Source organism: Hylobates moloch, unplaced genomic scaffold, assembly GCF_009828535.3.
Source record: "Hylobates moloch isolate HMO894 unplaced genomic scaffold, HMol_V3 SCAFFOLD_70, whole genome shotgun sequence".
NCBI classification, from domain to species: Eukaryota; Metazoa; Chordata; class Mammalia; order Primates; family Hylobatidae; genus Hylobates; species Hylobates moloch.
In genome coordinates this window covers 1-19,650 of record NW_026652345.1, presented here as the reverse complement: position 1 = coordinate 19,650, position 19,650 = coordinate 1, and the positions used below count along the sequence as shown (strand labels likewise).

General features: G+C 39.2%; 1 protein-coding gene across 1 annotated transcript in view; it reads left to right on the top strand.

Moving 5' to 3' along the window:
• Positions 1–4,631, top strand: part of LOC131382576 (centrosomal protein of 112 kDa-like) — a 68,199-nt gene extending 63,568 nt beyond the window's left edge. The window contains exons 8-9 of the mRNA XM_058434869.1: positions 1,025–1,102; positions 4,416–4,631. Coding sequence (XP_058290852.1) covers positions 1,025–1,102; positions 4,416–4,631 — 294 coding nt within the window. The remainder of the gene's footprint in view (positions 1–1,024; positions 1,103–4,415) is intronic.
• The last annotated feature ends 15,019 nt before the right edge of the window (positions 4,632–19,650 follow it).

Below are 19,650 nucleotides of genomic sequence, written 5' to 3'. Positions count from 1 at the left end.
TTGGGTTTTTTGTTTTGTTTTTGTTTGTTTGTTTTTTTTTTTTTTTTGAGACGGAGTCTTGCTCTGTCACCCAGGCTGGAGTGCAGTGGCGTGATCTTGGCTCACTGCAAGCTCCGCCTCCTGGGTTCACACCATTCTCCTGCCTTAGCCTCCTGAGTAGCTGGGATTACAGGTGCCCACCACCACGCCCGGCTAATTTTTTGTATTTTTAGTAGAGACGGGGTTTCACTGTGTTAGCCAGGATGGTCTTGATCTCCTGACCTCGTGATCCACCCGCCTTGGACTCCCAAAGTGCTAGGATTACAGGCATGAGCCACCGTGCCCAACCATAATTGTGTTTTTATGATGTGAGTCCAAAGATTATTTATCTTTATATTCAGTGTATGGGTGAGAATTAATTTAAGAACAAAGAGCTTCTTGGACATCAGCACAAAACTTCCCTGTTAACCAATTTTTATGAGAATAATTCATCTTTTCACGTCGCCCCTGTCCCCCACAACACACTTTAAACCTACTGTGGTATGCCACAATTAAAACTTTTTGTAAAAGAACTTAAAGAGAAGAGCCTGGATTGATTTTTAATTTTTTTTTTTTTTTTGAAATCTAGTTACTGTGTGAATATGTTGTTAAGGCAGCACATAGCCCTAAGCAGTCATTACTTAGAACTAAGAACTCTAGTTCAGTTGTAACCTAATCTTTTCCTTTGAGGGCAATACAGCATTACCAGACAAGCACACAAAACTCTCATTGCGCTGAATGACATGTATTTTGTCCTTTTTTTCTCCCTCCCTTCCCACTTCTTTCTCTTCTTTTCCTCCCTCTCTTCCTCCGCTTTCCCTTCTTTTCCTCCTTTCCTTTCTTCCTTCTTTCCTTTTTTCCTTCCTTCCTCCCTTCTTTCCTGTCCTTCCTCTTTATTTCCCGTTTTATCTCTTCTATCTTTTCCCCTTTTATCTTTTCCATCTTTTCCTTTTATTTCTTCCATCTTTCCTTCCTCTCCTCTTCCTTTTTCCCTTTTGTATTTCAGGAAGCTTGTTCGAAAAAATCTCCTGTTTCTTTGGATGATAGTGACATTGAAGCTCGCCTTAATAGTTGGAATCTTGGGGTAAAAAAAATATTTGCTTTATGTATATATAGATATGTCAAAATCATATTGTATGTGGATAATATCTGAACTAATTTGATTTTATTCAGTGAATGTTGGATGTTAGAGATATGTTACTGTGTGGCCTTGAGAAGAGCTTAAGTATAGGAAATAAATAACATTCTGAACAAACATAAAATAGTCCCTGTCTCCAACAAGCTAACTTTCTTATGTGTGAAATAAGAGATATACACATGAAATAGTTAAATAATAATAAATAATAATTAAAGTTAGTATATGGTAGAATACCAAGATGAGTTATGTGAGTCACCCGAGGTGGAGGGGAGGGAAGGGAGAACTTGAAGCAACACGGCCATTTGGGTTAAAAACACTCAAGGGGACCCCATGGATGAGCAGCTGTTACGGAAAACAGTTTATAGAGGCTGAGGGTCGTGAACGTATTTGGTGAGGTAGAGAAGTGGGAATTGGAGGCAGAAATAGGCACGAAGAAAGATGTGGTGGGGTAAGTGAGCTGTTGTGATTGGGTGTTTGGAATTTATGTATGGAATCTGTGGGCACTGTGTCAGGCTGCGTTGCATTGGAGCTTTGAATGCTAAATTGAGAAGTTTAGCTTTTAAATTTTAGGCAATATTGAGCCCTGGATTTTTTTTTTCTCATTTCACTTTACATAAATGCTAACTGTTTAAATGCTTTTTTAATTTTTTTATTTTTTAATTTTTATTTATTTATTTATTTTTATTTTTATTATACTTTAGGTTTTAGGGTACGTGTGCACAATGTGCAGGTTTGTTACATATGTATACATGTGCCATGTTGATTTCCTGCACCCATTAACTCGTCATTTAGCATTAGGTATATCTCCTAATGCTGTCCCTCCGCCCTCCCCCAACCCCACAACAGTCCCTGGAGTGTGATGTTCCCCTTCCTGTGTCCATGAGTTCTCATTGTTCAATTCCCACCTATGAGTGAGAACATGTGATGTTTGGTTTTTTGTCCTTGTGATAGTTTACTGAGAATGATGTTTTCCAGTTTCATCCATGTCCCTACAAAGGATATGAACTCATCATTTTTTATGGCTGGTAGTATTCCATGGTGTATATGTGCCACATTTTCTTAATCCAGTCTATCGTTGTTGGACATTTTGTTGGTTCCAAGTCTTTGCTATTGTGAATAGTGCCACAATAAACATATGTGTGCATGTGTCTTTATAGCAGCATGATTTATAGTCCTTTGGGTATATACCCAGTAATGGGATGGCTGGGTCAAATGGTATTTCTAGTTCTAGATCCCTGAGGAATCGCCACACTGACTTCCACCATGGTTGAACTAGTTTACAGTCCCACCAACAGTGTAAAAGTGTTCCTATTTCTCCACATCCTCTCCAGCACCTGTTGTTTCCTGATTTTTTAATGATGGCCATTCTAACTGGTGTGAGATGGTATCTCACTGTGGTTTTGATTTGCATTTCTCTGATGGCCAGTGATGATGAGCATTTCTTCATGTGTTTTTTGGCTGCATAAATGTCTTCTTTTGAGAAGTGTCTGTTCATGTCCTTTGCCCACTTTTTGATGGGGTTGTTTGTTTTTTTCTTGTAAATTTGTTTGAGTTCATTGTAGATTCTGGATATTAGCCCTTTGTCAGATGAGTAGGTTGCAAAAATTTTCTCCCATTCTGTAGGTTGCCTGTTCACTCTGATGGTTAACTGTTTAAATGCTTTGAGGAAACAACAAAAAGTGCTTAAAATGATTTTAGAATATGTTTTATTATAAAAATAATTTATAATTTGAAAAATATAGAAAATCAGAGGAATAAAAATCAACAGAGACCTGTGTTAACATTTTGTTATATAACATACCTTTTCCTCCCTTTTTTCTGTGTGTTTTTATAAGATTCAACAAATTTATTATAAATGCTATCTTATATGCAATTTAACATTTTATATGAGTTTATAAGAATTCTATATAAATGACTGTGAATGGTAGCATTTATTTTTCTTTTGGATGGATATTCCATAAACTTTTTAAGTATTCTGCTATTTTTGGACATCTGAATTGCTCCCAGTTTGTTTAACACAAGTAATTTTGCAGTAAAATTCCGTATAAGAATCTTTTTATACATATTTGGTTGCTTTCTTAGCTTACATTACATCTTTGTTACATTGTCTTCCAGAAAGTTCGTATCAGTTTCAACCAGCCGTATCAGTTGTCCATTTTCTTCCACCAGCAGTATATCAGTTGTCCATTTTCCACCTATTCACTGACATTAGGGATTGTTATTTCAAAAAACTTAAAAACTTCCTACTAATAATGATCTTTAATGAAAGCAGTGCTTTAGGAAAATTGACTTGGTGGGAATATGAAAGTTCTATTGGATATGAGTAGAAATGGAGACAAGGTCCTGATTATCTTTTAGGTCTTTTTTTTTTTTTTTTTTTTTTTTTTTTTTTTTTTTTGAGACAGAATTTTGTTGTGTCACACAGGCTGGAGTGCAGTGGTGCTATCGTGGCTCACTGCAACCTCCACCTCCTGGGTTCAAGCAATCCTCCTGCCTCAGCCTCCCAAGTAGCTGGGATTACAGGTGCGTGCCACCATGCCTGGCTAATTTTTGTATTTCTAGTAGAGACGGGGGTTTCACCATGTTGGTCAGGCTGGTCTCGAACTCCCGACCTTTAGGTGATCTGCCCACCTCGGCCTCCCAGAGTGCTGGGATTACAAGTGTGGGCCATCACGCCTGGCTGTTTTAGGTCTTTATAGTGGACTGCATGTTAGTTTGATTGCTGGGAGGAGGGAAAGGTAAAAAGGAAAAACTTTTGAGAGAGTAAAATGTGCTAAGTGACTGAAAGGCTGAACTGAAGGACACCTAAAGGCTTGGTTCTGAGAAACGGAAACGTTGGCCTTTTGTCAGTTAATTGACTGTCAGACGAGGGCGGACCCATTTTAACGGTTTTAATTTAGATAGTGGAGTTTGAAAACTGGTAAGGTTAAATGGGGTAGTTCAAGGCCTAGAGCTTCTTGAGAGTCAAGAGCTGGAGGTATATGTTGGAGTCACACTGTTTGAGGAGGCAGCTGCGCCCAGAGACTAGGACAGCTCTAATCTTTGGAGAGCTCAGAGAGTCAGGAGGTCTGGGTGGAGAGCAGAGTGAGGGAGGATGTCTGGCTCGTGGAATGGGCACAGTTAGAAGGTTGGGAAATGGATAGGAAATTAAAGTAATGTGGGCCTCCTATTAATTTTGGGAGTTTTCTAGAGAAAGAGAGAAGTAGAATTGATGAGAGAAGCATAATAAATCAAAAGAAAAACATTTTCATGTTTTAAGGTGCAGGGGAAGTTGCCATTGGAGGGAAGTGCTGTTACCAGTGTGGGAGAAGAGCACAGGAAATCCTTCAGAAAGACAAATTCCTTTTGCCAGAGAGCAACATCAAAGTGGAAAAGAAAATTCTGGAGCTATCCTTTTAAACTCGCCTTTGCCCTTAGCCACTTGAAACATGATATACATTACTTAGCACATAGAGTACTTTTCACGGTTGTTTAACTGTTCTGAGAATTAAATCTTTCCTTGGTATCAATAAAATTAAAATAAAACATTTAAGATATTGTGAGGTAATACCTTAAAAGTAGGTCTGTCTAGGGTTTTGTTCGCATTTTTATTGTTCAAATACACTAACTGTAAAATATAAAAGTCTTGTATTTTTATATATTTATACCATATAGGCATTAATCAGGCTGAGCTGTATCTCTTTAAGTAGAATAATTTAAGTATTCAATTTATTAGAAAGCTTAGATTTTGCTTTGATTTTAGTTTTGTATGAGAATGTGTGACTGGCTTGTTTTCTTTCTTCCTCTAAGTGATCCATTAGTAGCCAGAGTTAATTTTTGTGCTCTGGACTACGGATACATTTTTTATATTACTGGTGTTACTGTCAACACCTTCATTCAGATGCCTTAGATGTTATAGAATTTGAATTTTCTAGTTTTTGTTAAAAAATCAAATTTTTCCCAAATATGTTCTTTATTTTCCCAGAAATCAAATTCCCAAATATATTCTTTATTTTCCCAGGAGTATGTTAGTATTTTTTCTAAGAATACATAATTCAAATAGAGATTTATTTATTAAAAACTAGCAACGATATTTTTCTCTTGTATTTTTTCTTAATATTTAACTTTTTCAACATTTAGTTTTTGTGACGCTTTCTTGCTTACTCAATATATTGTATACCTATTTTGTGTCTGACTCTCTAAGTCACAAGCTGAATGGTTGTGCTGTGGGTATTCGCTATTCGTAAGTTCATTTGAGTACTTGCATGGATGGAGGCTTTGGAACATTCTCCCTTTAGTGACTCATGGATCATTGTGAAACACTCTATGTGTACCCATTTGAAAAAAAACTTTAAAAATTATGTCTTATTTGGTTTTTCAAGTTTTAGATTCTATTATTTATTTTGCGATTAATGTAATATCTTAAGATCTATGTCAGGAATATTGGAAGTTTTTGATGTTGACTAGGAATTATTTGTAGCTTCCTTTTTAAAGTGCTACAGTTTTAAGGTAGTAGAAAAAAGTCATAAGTATGTACATTCTGGTTTCTAGAATGTGCTTGTGAATTTTCTTTGATAAGTGAGGCATATAATATTAACATTCATGAAATCACAATCATGAAACAAGTTAAGCATCCTGTTTCCCTTTGAATTTAAATCCCTTTATCTACTTTATAGGTATAGAAATGGATGGGAAAAATTAGCTTGCTGACACAATTGAAATCTTCCATTGAATGAAGCTTTTAAATTGTAGCACTAAAAATCATGGTCATTACTGACTGATGGTTTAAAAGAAAAATGACCATACATAGAAAGACCAACTTTTATCCTAAGAAAATTATGTCACTCTTGTGTGATAATTGAATTGATAATATTTTCTTTGCAATTCTAATTACACAGAGATTTGTAGTCTCTTTTCTTATTTTTTCCTTTTTCTCCTTTCTCTTCTCTTTTTTTCTCTTTCTTTTCTTTTCCTCTTCTTCATGGGTCTTTATTGTAATTTTACTTAAGGTTACGGAGAAGGGAAATATGTTGTATTCATTAATGGGGTACTTTGTGGTATGATTAGTTGGGACAATTCTCATTAAGTAAGCATCTAATTTCAGCTGTCTTATCTAGTTTTATTTTAGGCAATTTCATGTTTTTTTTTCATGTAGGTTAGAAACCTGCCCATTTTCTTTTTTTTTCTTTTTTTTAGAGACAGGGTCTTGCTCTGTCACCAAGGCTAAAGTGCAGTGGCATGATCATAGCTCACTGCAGCCTTGAACTCATGGGTTCAAGTGATCCTCTTGCCTCAGCCTCTTGAGTAGCTGGTGGTGCACACCACCGTGCCTGACTCCTGTCCATTTCATACTACACAGTGGTCTTGGAGAGAAACTGAGCTGAACATTCTGATATTTTAGGCTTCTCATTTGGCTGTAGTTTTCCACAAATGAGTGAAAGTGTCATATTTTGAGACTAAGACAAAGTTACCCAAATGAAGAAGAGTTATGAGAGTGGTTTACATAAAAAATTAATACTTTGATAAGACAAATGTCTTTCTCTAGAGTGTAAAAATATCTGGAAGTATCTACTCAAAATGGTAACTGATAATTCCCCATGGTAAAATATCAGCACTTATTTTCTTAACATTTTAAGTGTTTTTTTAAATAGGAGTGTAACTATATTCAGAGTTTTATTTGAGAAGTTGACATTTATTTCTTTTAAAAGTGAATGTAAACTTCTGGCCATGAGTAAATCTATTACAGCCAGGTTCTCCCACAACCAAGAATTCTGGACAAAATACAAAAAGCGAACCACTTGGGGACTCTGAAAAGTCAATAATAACAGGCCGATTGAGAGGGAAGTTGGAATATGAAGAATCACTGATACAGTGGCAGGAAGTTTCCTGGTTTTCTGTTCGTGTTTTTTTTCTTCCTTAACTCCCAGCTTTGACTCCAGGGTGGGCCAAATTGAGCGATTGTGTAGCAGGCGTGGATGGCAGAAACTTACAGAGCAGCCCATCTTTTTGGCCAGAGAAGTGGGAGAATGGAAGAATGTGAGGGGATTTTTTTTTTTCTTTCCTGGCCCTGCCTCTAGACTAGCCCCAGTGGAAAAACTATGCTATCGTGGTATAAGGGCAGCCGTTAGCGCCCATCTGTTTGGCTAGATCAACAGATAAAAGAAACCTCTCTTCATGCAAAGAATATGGGAGGAACATTTTATATACTTTTTTTCCCCATGTCTTTTCGCTTGCTATTATACTTTCCTCTGAGAGTATGCCTAGTCACATGGAACTGTACAATAGTGCAATGAGGTTCCTTCAGAGTTTGGCCAGTGGGACTGAGAAAGAAGCTCTCAGAGCCAGAGAGTATGGAGGGAAATCCAGGAATGGAAAGAGTGGGAGAAGGGGATTGCTAGTCTGTGTATGAACCATACAAGTTCCAGTCTTTCTCCAAGGTGGACATGTGTGGAACATACCCCCCAAATCATAGTCTCATAGCAGTCTTAGAGAACTGAACTGTGATGTAAACTATTGCCCTAGTCCCAGACCACCCCCTGAGTGGTACATGTGAGAGGCAGACTCAAATGACATAGTAAAGACTTCAAACTTGGAACTGACACCAGAGCTACTGTCCGTAGGAGAGATGGAATTTGCAGACTGATCTGAACGCAGTTGATTGTCCACTGAGACAAACAAACAAGCATCGCCATTTTTCAGAACCTCACAATATAATTATAATGATTAAGATAATAATTTTTCAGATCATAGAGAATTAAACTAGAGATTGTTAACAAATTATTTGGGAAATCCACAAATATTTAGAAATTAAACAACACACTTCTAAATAATCCAGGGGTAAAAGAAAAAATCTTAAGGGAAATGAGAAAATATTTTAAAATGACAACACAACATATCAAAATGTGTGGGATGTAGCTCAAGTAGGTTTCATTGGGAAATTTACAGCATGAAATACTTATTTTAGAAAAGAAGAGGGGGGTTCTGTTTCTAGAATGGTAGCATGAGGAGCTCCACAGATGTGCTCCCTAGCAAAACAAGCATAATTGGTAATTGGTAATTAAAAGTCTCTGGAAATTGTCCTAAAGGCATAGAGCAAATGAAGACATTTATTCAAGAAAATCAACTACAGCTTGGTAAGAACAGCAAGAGTTTTGGCACTTGAACCATGACTTGCTTTCACTTTTCCCCTGTTCCTCCTCCAGCTCAGCTTCACAGAAATTCCATTCCCTTTGGGTGTGGCAAAGAAGATGAAGTTTCTCTCCCCTCAGCTCCCAGTCAAGGGATACAGTATCGTATTGGGAGGGGCATGCTGCCAGCATTTCTTATCCCTTTGAAGTCTGAGTGGAGGTGGCTAAATTCCTGGTGAGTGCAGCTTAGTGGTTGGGGGAAAGGGCTCTCTTCCTCCACTCAGCTAAGACTGACAGGGCAGAAGCTCTGCCTCAGACACAGTAGGTCAAGAATACTGTGTCCTTCATTGTCCTTACCTTGACTTGTTCATAGGATAGAGATTTCACTCCAAGAGATGCAAACTGGGAACAAGAAAGCTATCCCTCTGCATAGTGCCCAGTGTAGTAGCTCATAGATTTTTGCATAGGGGGAGAGGCAGTCTGAAGACCAGTGAGATCAGAAGCTCTCCTCAAAGAAATGGACTAATGCAAACAGTGTTGGGAAGTTCAAACCTAAGGATGCTGTAGAAAACAATGGAGATTTTAAAGAGGAGTCTGGTGGTTCCTACTAATTAACAGCAATAAGCGAAACCACAGGCTAGTACATTCACCAGAGAGAACCAGGGACAGAGACAGCTAAGAAGAGTCCTCCTGGGATCAGAACAATCCTCAGAGACTACCTCAGCATCTACCCCTGCCTGAATTTAATTGGATCAGGCTATGGAGCAATTTATGACCAGGGTATTGTTGAAAATAATAGAACAAACAGCCAGCAATTAGTAGACATAATAGCTGGGTGTCATATCAAATTAGATTTACAGTTTGACAAAAAGATAAGGGGAAAAAACAGAGGAGCCCTGCTAAATCCACTGTCATCACAGGTGACTGTATGCATGCCCAAGGCTGCATACACTGAGGAGTGATTCCGAAGTCTTCACCCTGTGGGAGAAATATACTTTATGAAATAATCTAGCCAAGCCACTAATCAAATAAACAAATGAAAACAATTAAAATTACTCATGGAGAGGGGAATCAGTGTCCAAAGTTGCTACATTGTATTACCTAAAATGTCCAAGTTTCAAGAAAAAAAATTATAAGACATGCAAAGAAACAGGAAAGTATGGCCCTTATAGAGAGAAAAATTATGCAACAGAAATGGCCTGTGAGAGAGCTGAGAGACCAGATTTAACAAAGGCTTCAAAATAGCCATTACAAATGTGTTCAAAGAACTAAAGGAAATGATGTTTAAAGAAGTAAAGAAAACTGTGATGGGCCAGGTGCAGTGGCTCATGCCTGTAATCCCAGCACTTTGGGAGGCTGAGGTGGGCGGATCACGAGGTCAAGAGATCAAGACCATCCTGGCTAACATAGTGAAACCCCATCTCTACTAAAAATACAAAAAATTAGTTGGGTATGGTGGCACACACCTGTAGTCCCAGCTACTTGGGAAGCTGCGGCAGGAGGATCACTTGAACCTGGGAAGTGGAGGTTGCAGAGAGCCGAGATCGCACCATTGCACTCCAGCCTGGGTGACAGAGTGAGACTCCATCTGAAAAAACAAAAACAAAAACAAAAAACAGAAAGCTGTGATGACCATATCACATCAAATACAGAATATCATAAAGAGATTTAAATTATAAAAAAGAACCAGAGCTGGGCACAGTGGCATGCACCTGTAGTTCCAGCTCCTCAGGAGGCATAGCCACTGTACTCCAGCCTGGGCAACATAGTGAGACCCCCATCTCTAAAAAAGCAAAAAAAAAAAAAAAAAAAAAAGCAGATGGAAATTATAGTGTTAAACCATATAACCAAAGTGAAAAATTCACCATAGGAGCTCAGCAATAGATTTGAACTGGCAGAACATTCAGTGAACTTGAAGATAGATTGATAGAGATTATGCAGGCCAAAGAAGAGAGTGAAAAAAGAATGCAGAAAAATGAACATTGCCTCAGGGAAATGTGGAATACCATTAAGTGCACCAACATATGTGTAATGGGGGTACCAGAACAAGAGGAGACAAAGGAGCAGAAAATATGTTTGAAGAACGATTGGCTGGAAAATTTCTAGTTTGATGAGAAACATCAATTTGCACATCCAAAAAGCTCAATGCACTTCAAGTTTAAATACAAAGAGTCACACCTAGCCACAGTACTAAAATTGCTGAGAAACAAAGAGAAATCTTTTTTTTTTTTTTGAGATGAAGTGTCGCTCTTGTTGCCCAGGCTAGAGTGCAATGACATGATCTCAGCTTACTGCAACTTCTGCCTCCCGGGTTCAAGCGATTCTCCTGCCTCAGCCTCCCAAGTAGCTGGATTACAGGCATGTGCCACCACGCCTGACTAATTTTTTGTATTTTTAGTAGAGACAGGGTTTCTGCATGTTGATCAGACTGGTCTCGAACTCCTGACCTCAGGTGATCCACCCGCCTCGGCCTCCCAAAGTGCTGGGATTACAGGCATGAGCCACCGCACCTGGCCAACAAAGAGAAAATCTTGAAAGCACAAAGAGAGACAAGAAGAAAGTTGTAAATTATGAATCTAAACGCCCATCTAAAGAAACTGGCGAAAGAACAAGTTAAACCCAAAGTAAGCAGATGAAGGAAATAATAAAGATTAAAGTAGAAATCAATGAAATTGAACATAAGCAATAATAAAAATCAGTGAAACCAAAAGCTGGATTTTTAAGTGATGAATGGAATCAATGAACTTTTAGCCAGACTGACAAAGAATGAAAAGAAGAATGGATTTGCTAATATCAAGAATGAAAGAGAAGATACCATTACAGACAGTATAGATACTCAAAGTATAATAAGAGATTACTGCAAGCAACTCTCTGGGCATGAAAGGGAAAAAGTCCTTGAGCAACACAAACTACCAAAAATTCACTTAAGATGAAATAGATAACCTGAATAGTCCTATAGCTATTAAATAAATACAATTTATATTTTAAAACCTCCCAACAGGCTGGGCGCAGTGGCTCACACCCTATAATCCTAGCACTTTGGGAGGCCAAGGTGGCCTGATGACCTGAGGCCAGGAGTTTGAGACCAGCCTGGCCAACATGGTAAAACCTTGTCTCTACTAAAAATACAAAAATTAGCTGGATGTGGTGGCATGTGCCTGTAGTCCTAGCTACATGGGAGGCTGAAGCAGGAGAATTGCTTGAACCCAGGAGGTGGAGGTTGCAGTGAGCTGAGATCGTGCCACTGCACTCCAGCCTGGGCGATGAAGTGAGACTCCATCTCAAAAACAAAAACACAAACCTCCCAATAAAGAAAACTTCAGGCCTGCTTGGTTTCACTGACAAATTTAATTAAACAATTAAGGGAGAAATAATACCAATTCTATACCATCTCCACCGGAAGAGGGAACACTTTCCAGTTTGTGTTGTGAGGCCAGTTTTATCTTAGGGAGATATTCACATATCTGGCAAATACCTTTATCCAGAATATATCAAGATTCTTAAACCTCAACAATAAGAAAACAACCTAATTAAAAGATGAGACAAAAGATGCTGTGATGAGATACCACTACACACCTATTATAATAGTGAAAACAAACACCTGACAATACAAAATGCTGGTGAGGATGAGGAGCAACTGGAACCCTCACCTCTTGCTGCAAAATATTACTTGGAAAACAGTTGGCACTTAAAAAAATTAAAACACATTTATCACATGGCCCACCAATCTCACTCCTAAGTATTATGTGTGATGAAAGTCTGTGTTCACACAAAAACCTTATATGCAAGTATTTAGAACAGCTCTCTCTCTCCCTCTTTTTTGGTAATTGTTCAAAACTGCAAATAGTCCTAAATGCCCATCAGCTGGAGACTGGATAAACAAATTGTATGTACATGTATACAATGGAATACTCTTTAGTAATGAAAAGGACTCAATTATCAAATCACAAAATAAAGTGGATGAATTTCAAATATATTATATTGAATGGAAGAAGCCAGACTAAAAAGGCTGTTTTGTTTTAATTGCATTTATATGGTATTGTGGAAATGGTAAAACTATAAGGATGGAGAACAGATTAGTAGTTTCTAGGTGTTGGGCTAGAATTTGGCTACAAGGGTATAAATAGCACTAGGGATTTTTATTTTATTATTTTTTAAGTTTTGGGGTACATGTGCGGATGTGCAAGTTTGTTATATACGTGTGCCATGATGGTTTGCTGCACCTATTAACCCATCGCTTAAGCCCAGCGTGCATTAGCTCTTTTTTCTAATGCTCTCCCCACAACCCTCTAGCCTCCCCTGACAGGCCCCAGTGTGTGTTGTTCCCTTCCCTGTGTCCATGTGTTCTCACTGTTCAGCTGCCACTTATAAGTGAGAACGTGTGGTGGTTGGTTTTCTGTTCCTGCATTAGTTTGCTGAGGATCACAGCTTCCAGCTTCATCCATGTCCCTGCAAAGACATGATCTTTTTTCTTTTTATGGCTGCATAGTATTCCTTGGTGTATATGTACTACATTTTCTTTATCCAGTCTATCATTGGTGGGCATTTGGGTTGATTCCATGTCTTTGCTATTGTGAATAAGCACTAGGGATTTTTTTTTTGTTTGATGGAACTATTTTGTTATTTAAAAATTTTTAATTATGGATACATATTAGTTCATATTTATGGGGACGTGATATTTTGATACAAGCATACTATGTGTTATAATCAAATCAGAGTAATTGAGGTATCATTTACCTCAAACATTTACCATTTCTTTGCGATAGGAATATTTCAATGCCATTTTTCAGTTATTTTAAAATATACAGTAAGTTATTGTTAACTATAGTTACCCTACCATGCTACTGAACACTAGATTTTATTCCTTCTATCTAGCTACATTTTCGTACCTATTTACCAGTCCCTATTTAACCCTCACTCCCCACTACCCCTCCCAGCCTCTGGTAACCATCATTCTATTTTATACCTCCATGAGTTCATTTTCTTTTTTATAGCTAGCACATTAGCACATATGAGTGAGAACATGTGATATTTGTCTTTCTGTGCTTGCCTTATTTCATTTAACATAATGTCTTCCAGTTCTATTCTTGTTGTTGCAAATGACAGTATTTCATTCTTATGACTAAATAATATTCATTTGTGTATATATACCACGTTTTCTTTATCCATTTATCCTTTGATGGGCAATTAGATTGATTCCATATCTTGGCTACTGTGAATAGTGCTGCAGTAAATGTGGGAGTTTACCATAAATGCAATAATCTGTCCCATGTTTACTACAGCACTATTAGATATCTCTTCCATATACTGATTTCCTTTCTTTTGGATGTAGACCCAGCATTGGGATTGATGAATCTTATGGTAGTTCTATTTTTAGTTTTTTACGAAACCGCCATACTGTTCTCCATAGTGGCTGTGCTAATTTACATTCCCACCACCAGTGTCTAGGGGCTCCCCTTTCTCCATATCCTCGTCAGCATCCTTCATTGCTTGTCATTTTGATGTAAGCCATTTTAACTGATGTGAGATGGTATCTCATTGTGGTTTTGATTTGCATTTCTTTGATGATTAATGATTTGAGTATTTTTTTCATATACCTGCTGGCCATTTGTATGTCTTCTTCTGAGAAGTGTCTATTGAGATCTTCTACCCATTTAAAAATGAGGGATTTTCCCCCTATTAAGTTGTGTGAACTCTTTATTTTGGTCATTAATCTCATGTCAGATACTTAGTTTGCAAATATCTCACATTTTGTGGGTTGTCTCTTCACTTTGTTGATTGTTTCCTTTGCTGTGCAGAAGCTTTTTAGCTTGCTGTGGCCCCATCTGTCCATTTTTGCTTTGGCTGCTTGTGTTTTTGAGGTCTTACTCAGATAATCTTTGCAGAGACCAATATCCTGGAGTGTTTCCCCAACAGAACTGTTTTCATTGTATTTTGCTGGTTATACCACTGTATTCTTTTGTCAAAGCTCACAGAGGCATAGAGGGAATTTAAATTTAAAAAATTTAAAAAGTTAATATATTCTGCTGTTTTCCATGAGGAGTCAGCCATGAGCAACGTTTTATTTTTTTTGTCTTGTGTTTTATTTATTGTTTTAAGGAAAAAGAAAGAAATTATTTGTGCTCCTGACCTGCAAGGATATATTCCATTTATAGCTGTAGCTAACGATGGGTAAAAGCGCTGAAGCCTATCAGAGTGACTAATAATTTGTTTTTCTGTGTAGTATGTTTCCGTTTAAAAATCATGATTCACCTAGAGTTACCTTTTTGAAAGAACTGAAAAAAATTTTGAGGCTGGGTGTGGTAGCTTACGCCTGTAATCCCAGCACTTTGGGAGATCGAGGCGAGTGGATCATGAGGTCAAGAGATCCAGACCATCCTGGCCAACATGGTGAAACCCCGTCTCTACTAATTTTTGTATTTTTGTAAAAATTTTTGTAAAAATACAAAAATTAGCTGGGCATGGTGGCATGTGCTTATAGTTCCAGTTACTCAGGAGGCTGAGGCAGGAGAATTGCTTGAACCTGGGAGGTGGAGGTTGCAGTGAGCCGAGATTGCACCACTGCTTTCCAGCCTGGCAATAGAGTGAGACTCTGTCTCAAAAAAAAAAAAAAAAAAAAAAAAGGGGAGATTGGAGAAATTACCATGCTTCATGTATTATTATTATTATTTTTTAATTTGATCACTTGCGTTTATTCTATTCTATTCTTTTTTTTTTATTTTTTTGCACACAAAACAAACATTTTCTAAAAATACATGCAAACAAATAGATGGATATCAAACGTATTAGGAAGGTTGCACATGGGAAGACGGGGAATAGAAATGGGGGTGGGAAATAAAGAAAATAAATGAGAGAGGGACTTTGTATGGATCAACGATAATAACTCAATACTCTATTTGACAAAGGAGAAGGAAGAGGAAGAAAAAGAAAGTGGGATAAAGGATCAGAAAGGGAGGAAAATAGAAAAAATTAGAGTATGACTCCAGGGTAGACCTGTTTTGTTGTTGCTGGGTTGGTTGGTTGGTCTGTTGTATTTTTCATATGTTTCGCCATGTTGGCCAGGCTGGTCTCGAACTCCTAGCCTCAAGTGATCAACCTGCCTCGGCCTCCCGGAGTGCTGGGACTACAGGCGTGAGCCACCACGTCCAGCCCCCACATTGCGTCTGGCCTCTGTGGTAGACCTCCCAGAGGGGGCGGCCGGGCAGAGGCGCTCCTCACTTCCCAGACGGGGTGGCCAGGCAGAGGCGCTCCTCACTTCCCACACGGGGCGGCCGGGCAGAGGCACTCCTCACATCCCAGACGATGGGCGGCTGGGCAGAGGCGCTCCACGCTTCCCAGACGATGGGCGGCCGGGCAGAGGCGCTCCTCACTTCCCAGACGATGGGCGGCCGGGCAGAGGCGCTCCTCACATCCCAGACGGGGTGGCCAGGCAGAGATGCTCCTCACTTCCCAGACGATGGGCGGCGGCCGGTCAGAGGCTCTCCTCACTTCCCAGACGGGGCAGCGGCTGGGCAGAGGCGCTCCTCACTTCCCCGTCTTTCCCAGATGGAGCAGCTGGGCAGAGGCTCTCCTCACTTTCCAGACGGGGCGGCCGCCAGAGGCGCTCCTCACATCCCAGACGATGGGCGACCGGGCAGAGACGCTCCTTACTTCCTAGACGGGGTGGCGGCCGGGCAGAGGCGCTCCTCACTTCCCAGATGGGGCGGCCGGGCAGAGGCGCTCCTCACATTCCAGGCGATGGGCGGCTGGGCAGAGACGCTCCCCACCCCCCAGACGGGGCGGCGGCCGGGCAGAGGCTGCAATCCTAGCACCCTAGGAGGCCAAGGCAGGCGGCTGGGAGGCGGAGGCTGCAGCGAGCCAAGACCATGCCACCGCACTCCAGCCCGGGCAACACTGAGCACCGAGTGAGCGAGACTCCGTCTGCAGCCCCAGCACGTCGGGAGGCCGAGGCGGGCAGACCACCCGAGGTCAGGAGCTGGAGACCAGCCTGGCCAACATGGCGAAATCCCGCCTCCAGCCAAAGGACAAAAACCAGGCAGGAGTGGTGGCGCGCGCCCGCAATCCCAGGCAGCCCGCAGGCCGAGGCAGGAGAATTATGGGAGCTGGAGGCAGGGAGTCTGCAGCGAGCCAACTACACTCCAGCCTGGGCAACAGAGAGAAGAAAAGAGAGGAAGAAAGGAAGGAAGGAAGGAAGGAAGATTGCTTCATATATTATTTTTAAAATGGTATGGCAGTTTCTAAAAGTGAATAAAAGGTATGGTTCCCGAACAAAGACCAACTAAAAGAATGGGATGTGGATTTATAGACTTTTCACATAGTCATGGGATAGTTATAAAACTGATTTAACTGGGGCATAAAGAAATGCTAATTAAATGAGTTCATTTGAACAAAGCTAGACAATAACATGAAAAGGATAGTTCCCTTTCCATGTTTTCACCTGAAAGCTTAAAATGAAGTACAAACACACTCCTGAATAGCTTTGTGTAAAAACAGTAATGAAAACCAAGTGCAGATTAAAATAAATAATGGTAAAATTTGACAACATTCTGTGATGTGCTCAAAGTGATATTGAGGATCAAAGATCCCTTATTTAATTTAATCAATTAAAAAAAAAACACGCCAAAATAAAAACAAAAACCTACAAGAAACAATCAAAATTTCGCCCAAAACATTAGAACTAATCAATGAAACAGAAGCTGGATCTTTGCAAAGAACAATAAAACGGAAAACTTTATGGTGTCTTCAATGTGATCTAGAAACAAGAAAGAGGACAAAAAAACAGTGTTAATTGTTGAAAAGAGATCATAATGGTAGGTACAGGGCTCTCACAATTATAGGTAAGCACTGTATCTGCTGGTATATAAAATGCATCAGTGTGTAAGGAACGTTACAAATTTCAAGGAAAAGTTGGTAAATACTTTTTATTACTTACCCTTCCCTTGTCTTGTAGCTGGGTCAAATTTTTTCTAACCCTCTGCTGGGTCAAAATTTTCTTCCTCTGTTCTTCCTGTAAGAAATGTGGGAAGCCTGGCCATTGTACTCAGTGTGGCCTTCATTTTGGGGCTGATTTAGACCTGCTTTAACCTTCATTTCGGGGCTTATTGAGGGCACCTGTCAAACTGGCATAGCCAACAGACAAGGAAGTCCAGCTGAGATTGTTACTGAAACACCAGGGGTTCAGTCTAGGCCGTGCTGCTTGCTGCACAGAAGGCCAATCACTGAGACAACAATTATTGCCAAGGAAGAAGGCTTTAATTGAGTGCTGCAGCCAAGGAGATGGGAGATCAATCTCAGATTAATCTCTGAGTGACTAAAATTAGAGGTTTACATAGCAGGGAAGAACTGTAACAATGTGTAAGAAAACAGGAACTAGGGAGGAATAAAGGAGCAATCATGGTGAATGAGGGGTCCAGCATTTCATTGTCTGGATGTGGTGATCTGGTCAGTTTCAGTTCTTTGATATTTTGTTGAGATGCCTGAGGAGGGAACTCAGATAAAACAAATGCAAGTTTCAAACTTTAAGACCAGAAGAGCCCATTTCTATGTTTATCCAAAAGAACCGTCTATGGGACTGTTGGGTTGATTTCAAGAATGCCCTGTCCCAGTAGATGAGCTGCCCAAGTTGCTGACTCACAGAATTGGGTGCTAAATAAAATGGTTGTAGTTTCAAGCCATGAAGTTTTGGGGTGATCTGTTATGCAGCAAAAAGCTAACTGATATGGTAGATATTGCCAGTTTTCCAAAGTGACTGTGCCAATCTACCTTCTCAGCAGCACTGTGTGCTACAGCCCATTACTGTGCCTGTTCTTCAATACCTAGTATTGTCAGGGTTTTGTTTTTTTTTTGTTTGAGGCAGAGTCTCTGTCACCCAGGCTGGAGTGCAGTGGCATGATCTCGGCTCACTGCAACCTCTGCCTCCCAGGTTTCAGTGATTCTCCTGCTTCAGCCTCCTGAGTAGCTAGGATTACAGGTGTCTGCCATCATACCTGGCTAATTTTTATATTTTTAGTAGAGACAGGGTTTCACCATGTTGGCCAAGCTGGTCTCGAACTCCTGACCTCAGGTGATCCATCTGCCTCGGCCTCCTAAAGTATTGGGATGACAGGCATGAGCCACTGTGCCTGGCCAGGTAATTTTTTTTTTTAATTAAAAAAAACTAGCCATTCTTGAGAGTAGTTAGTGACATTGTATTGTGTGGTTTTAATATGTTTTCCTGATGACTAGTAAAGTTGGGTGCATTTTAATATATTTATTGTCAATTTGGATAGCCTCTCAAAGTAAAGTGTTTACTGAAAGCTTTGTCAGTTTTCCTGTTATCTGCCCTTTTCCTATTCCTATATAAGGGCTTTTTCTCTATTCTGCATGAGAGTCCTTTTGGAATATAGTATTGTAAATTTTCTGTGGAAAAATGGTGTTAAAGTTCTAAAATATTGACTTAAAACATAATTTTGGAGCATATTCAATTCGGTGTTGAAGAGTGAATCTATTTTGTTCTATGGAGAGAGTTTCGGCACTTCTGACTGATGCTGTGATTTAAAAACATTTATTTTAGTTGTGTTGCTGGTAATATATTGCTTGACAATGTCCTTCTCGCTAAGATAGTATATCAGATAAAATGCCTTTTAATTTTTCTGGAAATGTAAAACTTCTCTATTTGATAACCATTAGTTTATAAGAGGTTCTTTGCTTATGTCAGTTTGACCAAATGCCAAGTAATTTTAAAAAACAAGTGGGCAGAAAACTCTAACAACCAACAAACAAATCTGCTAAAAAAAACCCAAAATGTCAAAAGCCAGTTTTCATTAAAAAGTATTCAGATGTCTGTTTTCATGTCTAGCCTAAGTTATTACATATTTTATTATTGCGATTCTATTTGCTTGTTAAGCAAGAAATGTGCAAACATGTTATTTATTCGTGCCATTGGAACTTAATTATTTTCAGCTTTGCTTTCTATGCAATATTTTCTTTGACTTCAGTGTTTCATTTAAGTCTTTTTTATTTTCCATTTTGGACATTTATTGTGGTATTCTTTTTTTGAGGTAGTATGAGAGAACAAGAACTTTTCTAAAAGAGCATAAAAAAAGTAAATGTTAAGACTGTTTACAGATTGCTTCAAGTTCCATGTTACTTGTGGATTACAAAGTGGGAACATTGAACTTCAAAGCACATCTGGCTGCTGTTACAAAATCAGAAAATAGATTGCTTATTTCCCCCAAATAGACTCAAGAACATGCTTTACCATGAATAATTCCCATTGCATATTAAAATTGGTTATGAGACAAACTCAGTGTATTATAAATGAATAACAACATAATTCACTGTTGTTTACAGTGTTCATTGTTGCTTTAAAAAATTAGAATAGACATTTTCTATTTATTTGTCAACTTG